The following is a 10,340-nucleotide window of genomic DNA, read 5'->3' as shown; positions in this document are numbered from 1 at the left end:
CTGGCTCCTTTTACATTGCTAGTTATTGGTGATTTTGTTTGCATAAATTTTGTAGGGGTTGTTCTGTGATGGTTAATCATCACAGAAATATGATTTTTTTTTTGTGATGGTTAATCGTCACAGAAATATGAATGAGTTCGTAAAAATATGAATGAGTTGTGATGGTCAAATTGTGGTTTTTTTTGTGATTGTCTTTTGGGAAGGATATTATTAGTATTTAATTTCTAAAATTATGTTTGAATGTGTATTGATTTAGCCAACAACAATGGCCCCTAAGGAAAGGACACTTTGGACCCCTAAGACTACCGAAACATTTTTGGATTTGTGCCTTGAAAACAAGAACGGTGGCAATACTAAGTATGATTGGGATACAATTAAAATACTTTTAAATGCACAAACCGGGGAAAATTTCGAGAAAAAGGTTGTAGAGAATTACTATAATGACTGTAGAAACAGATTTAAGGCTTGGTATGAACTGAAGACCAAGTGGACCGGAATCGGGTGGGATGAGAACACTGGATGCCCGACAATTGATCCACATGATGAGAAGTGGAAAGCGTTTGTTCAGGTATATATTAATATGTAAACATAATATTTTATAATTTTTATATCTCGTCTGATTCATACTCACTAATCTTTATGTATTACTATTTCCAAGTTCATAAAGGAAGACCTTCAGCCTTTTTAAAAAAACCACTACAATTCGAGAAAAAGATGTTTGAACTCTTTGGGGGAACTTTTGCCACTGGAAGTATGGCTTGGAGTATTAATTCCACGGGGCCAAGCTTATTTGACAAAGGGAAAATGGTTGATGTTGATGAAGGATCGGGAGATTCCGATGATGGAGAAGTTAATGGGGATAAAGGATATGATGACGAGGATGATGTATAAGATGAAGAAAGATACTCCAGTGATGATAATGAAGCAATCAATTGATAACATTTATATCTTTCATAGTTATTAGTAACGAAAACATGTTATCTCTAGTTATTTAAAGACGAATTGCAAAATATTGTAATTATAATAATTATTATTATTATTATTGTTAACCTTAATTATTTGACCATGATTATAATATTATTCATTAGCAATATGAATAATAAAATAATAGACAATAATACAAGTATAATACTGTACATTGTGGTACTTTAATAAAAAATTCTAATAATAACATAATCAGCTAATAGTAATATGAATAATAAAATAATAGACATAATACAAATAAATAATAAAATAATAAACATAATACAAATAAATAATAAAATAATAGACACTAATACAAGTATAATACTATATAATCATTGTGGTACTTTAATTAAAATTCTAATAATAACATAATCCGCTAATAGTGATATAAAATTATGAATAACAAAATAGTGGACAATAATACAAATGTTTATTGAACATTGACTATTTGGACCTTATTGAACCTTATTAGACCTGATTGGAACTTATTGGACCTTATTGCACCTGATTGGAACTTATTGCACCTGATTGGAACTTATTGGACCTTATTAGACCTTATTGGAACTTATTGCACTTGACCTTATTGCAACTTATCTGAACTTATCTGAACTTATTGGACCTGAAACTTAATTTTGTAAGTTGAATAGAACGCACCCTAAAGCGAATTAGTAATTCAGATTGGACTGAAACTATGTTTGAATTGGATTCGGATTGCCTTTTTCTTTTTCGAACGTTCGAATTGGCTTGGATTGGGAGTGATTCGATTCCAAAATAACCGTATAGTAAATAGGTCCTATATATTTTTATTTATGATTAGGCTTAACTGATTTTATAATAATAAACCCCCCAACAGTCTGATAGCCCTTCCCTTTCCCTAAAAGTTAAAACCCTAACTTGCTGATGTAAAGTTGAACATGTTGTTACGCTGATGTTGAGCCTTCTGTTGTAATGAATTATGAGTTTGTAATGAATTACTAGTGGTTATTAGTTTATTAATGAATTTTTATGAGATGATATGAATTACTTTATTATGGAACATTTTATTTGATGCTCGCGCGAAATTTATTTCATCGAAAAATAGAGTTTAAAAAAATGGATAATTTGGATCGAATCCAATCTAGTGTCTGAAAATTCGGGTTCGATTATTTTGGACTCAAATTCTAATTGGTTTGGACTGGATTGGAAAAGTAAAATTCAAATTTTGTTTGAATCGGATTGGATTAAACCTAAATTCAAAACGTATATCGAACTTTCGCCCCTAATTGATTGGTCCATAAATCATACCTAGCTCTCCAAAGAATAACTTATCTCTTTTATTTAAAATTCAATCAAATTATGCAATTTTCACTAATCTGCTAACATTTATTTTCTTGGTTTGGTGCTACATTAGTTGGGAATAACTTTGAGGAATAAATAGTATATTATCTTCTATTCATAACTGAGTAAGTGTTACATTTATTTGCAACTTCTAATAAGAAAAAATATTGCATTGGAAATATATTCAATCCGACTTCATGGATCCGGCTCATGTTAACATTAGTGTGCACTGGGCCAATAGCACATATCATTTTTGAACAATCCACTATATCATTCATAAACCCACTATATAATGCAAAAACTAACTATATCATGCATAAACTCACTCTATCATTTAAATTTATAATAGTAGTATATCATGCAGAAACTACATTATCTCTAAACAATTCACTATGTAATTCAGAAACCCATTATATCATAAAAACTCACCATATCATTCATAAACATATTATATCATGCATAAACTACATCATTCTAAACAATTTAATATATCATTCAGACACTCATTATATCATGCAGAAATCCAGTATATCATTCAGACACTCACTATATTATGCACAAAATATATCTTTCTATATGTTAAAACATGTGTCATGATTTACTACACAACTTATATCTTCCTGCACGTTAAAACATTTCCACTATATTGCATATAATTTCACTATATATTTTCTGCTAATAAATTCATTATATTGTATATAAGTCCACTACATCTCTATAAAACTCACTATGATGGAGTTAATATCAATTACAATCTCGTGAACACTAAGTTAGTATGCACTGGATTCATTTAAGTTTTTATAATATTTAGTAGGTCCAATATATTAATTTTCCTTAATTGAGGAAACAATCCTGACATTTATATTGAAGGTGGCAATTAAGTTGTGATTTGGATCTTCCAAGTTCTCTACTTTTGCCCATGGTATCTACGAAACCTAATTGATGATAATTGTCTTCTTCGTTTTTAACACTTTAATATTAATTACAGTGGTCATATCTTTCGTGAAGTTAATAGAGCAGCAAAATATTTCTCTAGAAAATGTCACCCAATTTCTATTACCTTTAAATATTGTTGTTGGTGCTAAGCCTATCAGTGGCGGATCGTGAAACTTTTGCTATTGTGGCCAACGAAATTTCAAAGTGACATATATGAAATCTACTACTATAAAACGTACGAATATTATTTTCAGATCTAAAGTAAATAAATAAATATATACTATATGAAATTTTGAAATAAACTAAGGGCCTGTTCTCCCCAGCTTATTTTCAGTTCAGTTCAGTTCAGTTCAGCTCTAATAAGTTCAGTTCAGTTCAGTTCAGCTCCAATAAGTTCAGTTCAGTTCAGTTCAGCTCCAATAAGTTCAGTTCAGTTCAGTTCAGATCAGTTCAGTTCAGTTCAGTTCAGCTCTATTCTTTTATAACCATTTTGTTAAATATTATTATATTATATGTTGGTATAATTTATTTTACTAATTACTATTATTTAATTATATTATTATTTAAATATATATCATTACTATTAAGTATTATTATTATTATTATTATTGTTGTTTGTTGTTTCATATATATTTTTTTATTATAGCTTTACTAATTATTATTACTATTATTATTAGGAGGAACATGGTTTAGGTCAAAGACAAATAAACCCACTTTTTTTAGCCCATAAACCAATAAATCGCGTCAAGACGGTTTATGACGTAATTTAACCCAATCATTATTTTTATTACTAAATATTTTTAAATTATTAAATCTAATTATTAAAATAGTAATATTAATTTACTTCTTAGATATTATTGTTATTATATATCATCGTCAAGTATTAATATATTAATACAAATAATATAAAATAATTATTATTAATTATCATTACTATCATTAATTATTATTATTATTAATTTATGATTATTAATATTATTTATTTATAATCATCATTTAAAGATATTCAAAATACTACTATTATTATTATTCATTATTATTACTTATCATTATAATTATTATTTAATATTCATATTATTATTGTTTAAAATATTATTTATATATTTATTACATTCAATTTATTTCAATGTAATATAATTCAATTCAATTTAATTCAATTCAGTTCAGTTCAGTTCAGTTCAGTTCAGTTCAGCTCAGCTCAGCTCTGATAAGTTCAGTTCAGTTCAGTTCAGCTCCGATAAGTTCAGTTCAGCTTTGATAAGTTCAGTTCAGTCCAGTTCAGCTGTTTTATGCCGAAGAGAACAGGCCCTAAGTTATAAATTAATTTTTACTCCCTCTGTCCTAAATAGAGTGTCCATTTCTTTTTGGCACAAGTATTAAAAAGAAATCATGTGTAGGACCTTAGTTGTATTAAATCATAATTAAATATGAAAGTTGGTACACTTTTTGTGAATTGTTTATTAAAGAGAGATAATGTGGGTCATATCGAAAAGTGGGTGATATTATAAAAGTTGAAAGCAAAATAATATTTTAATTGGTGGACCAATACCAAAAACAAAAATGAGAAATCTATTTGGGACAAACATAATAAGAAAAATCGACACTATATTTAGGGACGGAGGGAGTATATCTAATAAGTATAAGGCTATGTTTTGCAACTTATTTTAACTTATTTCAGAAAAAATAATATTTTATACGATAAGATCAGATAAGATAAAATAAGATAAGATCATACAAGATAAGATCAGATAAGATGTTAGACACACACAATAAACTGCCTTATAAGATAATACTTCCTCCGTTCCAATATAAGTGAAACATTTGTCTCAAAAAGCTCTCACATAAATGAGAGAAGTGTTTCACTTATTTTGGAACGGAGGAAGTATAAGATTAGATAATATCTAGTAAGATTTTATGAGATCTTAGAAGATAAGATAAGACTAAATAAGTTGAATTAAACAGATCCTAAATCTTGACATAAAGACGAAAGAAAATTAAAAGTCAAAAGTTCATAGCTTTAAATAACACTGGTCGTCTATGCACGTGATGCGTGCGTCGATTGTTTGAATCTTTTTTTAATAAATTTCTCCAAAATATAACTATAGAAGTGTGATTTATAATTATTGTTATACAAACTACTGTAATTTATAAAGTGTTTAAAAATTGAGATAAACATTTAGATGTATAGTTTTGTAGTCAAATTAAATTGAGTTTTTTGTCAAAAACAACCTTTTAAAAGTGTCATTTTGTGAGAAACAACCTTATAAATTTTTTTTTGTAAGAAACAACCTTTAAATGCGATTTTCTTGTCAGATCAGACCCTTCGATCATTTTCCGGTATTGACTTGATTTTTCTGGTGAAGACTTGAATTTTCCGGCGAATTCTTTTTTTTTTACCCTCTTCCCTCTCTTTTTCCATCCAATTTCTTCCTCCCAACCCCATCCCAACCTCCAGCCTCACCCCCATTCTCCATCCTCCATCCTCACCCTCTCGCCTTCTCCTTCACACAAGAGGCCACCACATCGGCACTGGCTGGAAGCCTAGGACAGAGCCCCCTATTTTAAACCTAAAAAAAACCATTTTATATCTAATCTCTTTCAAATGTCAGCCCCTATTTGAATCTGTTGTGAACTTGTCATTTCATATCTTTTCTCTCATCTCACCATGGTTGCACAAAAAATTCAACTTGTTGCCATTAACTAGTAAGAAACCATGGCCCTCCAATGTTGTTAAACTAAGAAAATTAAACTCCCCCGCCTCCCAAGCTTGTTGCCATCGACAGTAAGAATGGAGACAGAAAATAGAGGCGACAAACTTTGGAGAGAAGGAAAGAGGATGATCTGCAGTGGCGGCGATGTTCAGTGGCAGCATTCAGCAAGGGTGGAGGAGAGAGAGAGAATGAGAAGGCGAGAGGGAGATGTTGCGTGAGAGAATAATGGGTCAGGGAAGGAAGTGAAAGAGAGGAGAGAGTATGGTTTGAAATAAGAAAGTGGAGGGGAAAAGAGAGGGAAAGGGGTAAAAAAAAAAGTCTTCGCCAAAAAAATCAAGTCAATGCCGGAAAATGGTCGAAGGGTCTGATCTGACAAGAAAATCGCATTTAAAGGTTGTTTGTCACAAAAAAAAAATTATAAGGTTGTTTCTCACAAAATGACACTTTTAAAAGGTTGTTTCTGACAAACAAACTCAATTAAATTTGTGATTTTTTAATTGAGTAATCATTTTTCTCATTATGTCAAATTACTTTGTTAATGCTTATTTAGTTTATTATTGGAAATTTTGACCCATCTTTAAATTAGGAAAGGATATGATTGTACAAAATCTGAATATTCAATTAAGTATATATTTAGCTTAGGACAAAAAAGACATTTCATTGGGGGACACCGTAGCTCCCGTTGCCTTATATAATAGAGATATAGTAAAATATATAAGAAAGTTTGAATAAAGATAAAATTAATAAATAAAAGAAAAGATATCCTTGAGAAAAAAAAAGTAAAAACAAAGAATTACATGGAAAAAAAAGAACTCCCTTAAAAAAGAAAAAAAAAACAACGAAAGAAATGGGAAGAAACATCAACATCACTTACAATTTACAAAGTTACAACTTACAAGTTACAAGTCAAAATCACAAGTATTTGATGTCTGGTTGTATGTGTGGTCGCTATTTCATTTGGGCTTAGAACTAGCACGTGAATGATTTTGGGGCCAAGCTACATCAAACCTTTAAACCGGTAGTCATTTCGGGCTTTTTAATGGGCCAAAGAACATAACCAAGCTATATTCTATCTTTTTGGAAAATATGGTAGGGATCATGTCCAGTCCTTCCCTTTAAAAGGTCCGTTCTTAAGATCTATGTTGAGTTAGTCTATTCTTCATCATTCATTAGGCATTTTGCCATTTTCCTTAAGAGAAGAGTGTTTTAACTTTTTCTTTGTATCTCGTGAAAATCTATATATCAAATTTTTGATATCTTAGTCAATTTCATATAGAAAGAATATTAAACTAGCTAGATCCTTTTAGAAATGTAGCATCTTATAACTCATATTGAAATATAAAAATAAATATTGTAATGATACATTCTAAGATAATCATGGAGTCTCTATTTTGAAGTCCATTTTGGCTCCTATGAAATTTTTATCTTTGATTTGTGCTAAATCGGATTTTTCTTTTTACAAAAAATTATTTAATTAGGTACTAATATGACATATTTGGAACCAAAAAATATCCTAATGGTTATTTTTAGAATATTAAAAAAGATATTGGTGTACTAGTAGGTGCTTATTTGATACCAAACATAATTTATTTTGTACTCGTAAATATACCAATAATATATACTCATTCTGTTTTTTTAATCGTTCTCATTTGAAATCTTGACACTATTCATACTTAGAGAGAATCTTCTCAATTTTTTTTCAATTTATAAGAAAATATGTAGTCATGTGGGATCTTGTTTGATTCATCTCAGCTAGTACATTATTAATATTCAATCATTATAATTTTTACTAATATATGATGAAAGATAATTAACTTCAAAGATGTGTATTGAGAGATGTGCACAGGAATGTGAGAAAGATAAAAAAAAAATCAGAGGGAGTATGATAGTACTAAAAATGTTGTGAAATCATTTTTGTAAATGATTTGCATTGACACAATAAGTGTTAAATTGATACGAGGAAGTACGAATTAATTGGTACAAGGGTAATTGATATAGAATTATAGATGAGAACTAGTATCAGATTTTGAGTTCTCACTATTTTAACCAATTAAACTAGTTGACATGCACACTAACTTAAGTATCAAATTATCAATAATAAAAACAACAAAATGAAAATTTGCCCATTTTCCTTGCCTACCAATTCCTTTTCAAATGCTATTGTTTTTTTTTTTTACGGAAAGAAAGGGATTTCATTAATATTTCGCCAAACGGCACTTACAAGCCATTTCTGAAAAACATAAAATTCTAATAGAAATACATGTCACCCTAGAAATGTAAACATCGCAGATTTGATTTAATTTTGCCTTAATAAAAATCTTCATCTGAAACAATGCAATCTGTGAGTTCGCTCTGGTTCTGCATACGATCTGCAGATGCGGAAATTTTGGGATGAACGTACTCCAATAGTCTTCCATAATTTTGCAGAAGTTGTGAAATCCTAATTCTTCAAAAACCAACACAATCAACATAGTAGAAAAAATTGTAGGAACTAAGACCGCTAAAAACATAAATTTAACTTATCTGAAAAACCGTGGCGTGAAGAATTCACTGCCCTAAAGTTGAATTGTCCCCGCTACAACACACGGCCTCATAGCAATCAACCTCGGTATTTATAGAAGAATAAAACCAACGCCCAACGCCCGGACCGGGCGGGCGCGTGTGGTGACTCCATTTACCACATGCCCACCAAAAGTCCTTTTGTCACACAACTCAATGGGTATAGAAAGTGTAATGTATATAAACCCCTTACACTTCCTATTATTCTATCAATGTGGGACTCTTCACATTCTCTTTTGAAGCAACTCTTGAGTTTCATTTAAAACACATTTTTAATAAACTCCAACAAAAATCACCATCTAAAAGATGGGAACTTTTATTGAAAGCAAATAAATAGGATTTTTCGGGGCTTACTACTGGTTAAGACACCAGTGGTAGCCCCTAAGAAAAGGATGAAGGAAGAAGAAGAGGAAGAAGGAAGGAAGGAGAAAGCTTTAAAAAAGTGAAAACCCTAGCCGCGGAGGATAGGAAGAAACCCTCCCAAGAAAAAACCTAGAGGGAACAAACTCTCTCTAGAAAACTCAAATGATATTGTTTCCCTAGCAAAAGTACCAAAATATCTCTAATTTTTGTTTTTGGGTTAGAACCAAAATATCTCTACTGACTACTGAATACTGATGTGGACTCCAATGGTGGGAGACCAAGCCTTCCTATAATCATGTGGCGAATAATTATTTAAACAACAAATTCTCCCAATAATATGCCTAAAAAAATCCTCATACAGTAGAAATTTTTGTTTTTTTTTTATTTTTTTACTTTTTTATTATTTTGTAGGTGGTGTGAAATTAGAATCTCTATGTCCACACTCGACACATGTTGTAGGAGATAAAATCCTTGCGCCCGCCCAAAAAAATAAGAAGAAAAAATCCTCGCAAAAACCATAAATATCCCCGAACCTAAACGGCCAAAAACCACACAACAATCTCAAAGTGAAAAAATCAGCAATTGACTAAATCATCTACCAAAAAAGATGGGAGTAGTGATAATCGACGGAACAACCGTAAGATCTTTCGTAGAAAACGAAGCTCAATTCAACGAAAGCATCAACAATACATTCGCAACCTTCGACCTTAACGGAGATGGCACGCTATCGCGCGGCGAACTTCGCAAGGCTTTCGAGTCGATGCGACTAATCGAAACCCATTTCGGGGTCGATGTCGCCCGCCCAACCCCTGCGCAACTCACGGTTCTGTATGACTCTATATTTGATGGCTTCGACCTCGATCACAACGGCACGGTTGATATCGAGGAGTTTAGGATTGAAATGAAGAAAATAATGCTTGCTATTGCGGATGGTTTGGGTGAGGCACCTATACAAATGGCGCTTGAAGATGATGGGACTGAGAATTGGCTTCAGAAAGCAGCTGATCTTGAGGCTTCGAAAGTGGGGGAAGATCGAAAGTCGACTTAGAGTAGTGGGTTTTGGTTGTTGGGTGATGGGATCATGGGAATAATTATGTTTTGTGCGGTACACGTAAGGTGTTTGTGTTTATGTATCAATGAGTAAGATGGTTTTTCTAGAATGTTTCTGTTTATATGAATGAGTTTATGAGTGAGATGGTTTTCTAGAATGTTTTGTTTTAATATGACAATCCCAGTTTCCTGTTTTGTGCATCAGATGTTTATGATATTTTGCTGAATGTTAAGAGTGGTAAGCACTAATTGATAGTGGAAAGTATCAAGGATAATATTGTGATTTTAGCATATTTTTATATATAAAACTAGTTATTAGGTCCGAACTATTCCCCGATTAAGAAAAAATTTCATTTATTAATATTGTACTTTGATATGATAACACTAAATACAACTTGGTCTAGTGGTTAAAACTTTAGTACATGAACTTGAGGTCAC

The 10,340-nt window shown here is 31.1% G+C and overlaps 2 protein-coding genes across 2 annotated transcripts; both read left to right on the top strand.

Moving 5' to 3' along the window:
- Nucleotides 1–265: 265 nt before the first annotated feature.
- Nucleotides 266–891, top strand: LOC104900395 (uncharacterized). Its single transcript, XM_010687811.1, has 2 exons — nt 266–568; nt 715–891. Exons 1-2 carry the CDS (start codon nt 266–268, stop codon nt 889–891), a joined length of 480 nt encoding a protein of 159 aa, XP_010686113.1.
- Nucleotides 892–9,166: 8,275 nt separating this feature from the next.
- Nucleotides 9,167–10,103, top strand: LOC104899696 (hypothetical protein). Its single transcript, XM_010686935.4, has one exon. The coding sequence runs from the start codon at nt 9,460–9,462 to the stop codon at nt 9,898–9,900; it is 441 nt and encodes a 146-aa protein (XP_010685237.1). The 5' UTR covers nt 9,167–9,459; the 3' UTR covers nt 9,901–10,103.
- Nucleotides 10,104–10,340: the final 237 nt, after the last annotated feature.

Source organism: Beta vulgaris, chromosome 7 (assembly GCF_026745355.1).
Source record: "Beta vulgaris subsp. vulgaris cultivar EL10 chromosome 7, EL10.2, whole genome shotgun sequence".
Taxonomy (NCBI): Eukaryota; Viridiplantae; Streptophyta; class Magnoliopsida; order Caryophyllales; family Amaranthaceae; genus Beta; species Beta vulgaris.
Note: the sequence above shows the minus strand (reverse complement) of the source record. Positions and strands in the feature narration are given on the sequence as shown.

Coding starts and splice junctions, on each gene's coding strand:
- LOC104900395 (XM_010687811.1), top strand. CDS start 266: ATGGCCCCTAAGGAAAGGACACTTTGGACCCCTAAGACTACCGAAACA. Junction 569..714: donor AGTGGAAAGCGTTTGTTCAG/GTATATATTAAT, acceptor TTCGAGAAAAAG/ATGTTTGAACTCTTTGGGGG.
- LOC104899696 (XM_010686935.4), top strand. CDS start 9,460: ATGGGAGTAGTGATAATCGACGGAACAACCGTAAGATCTTTCGTAGAA.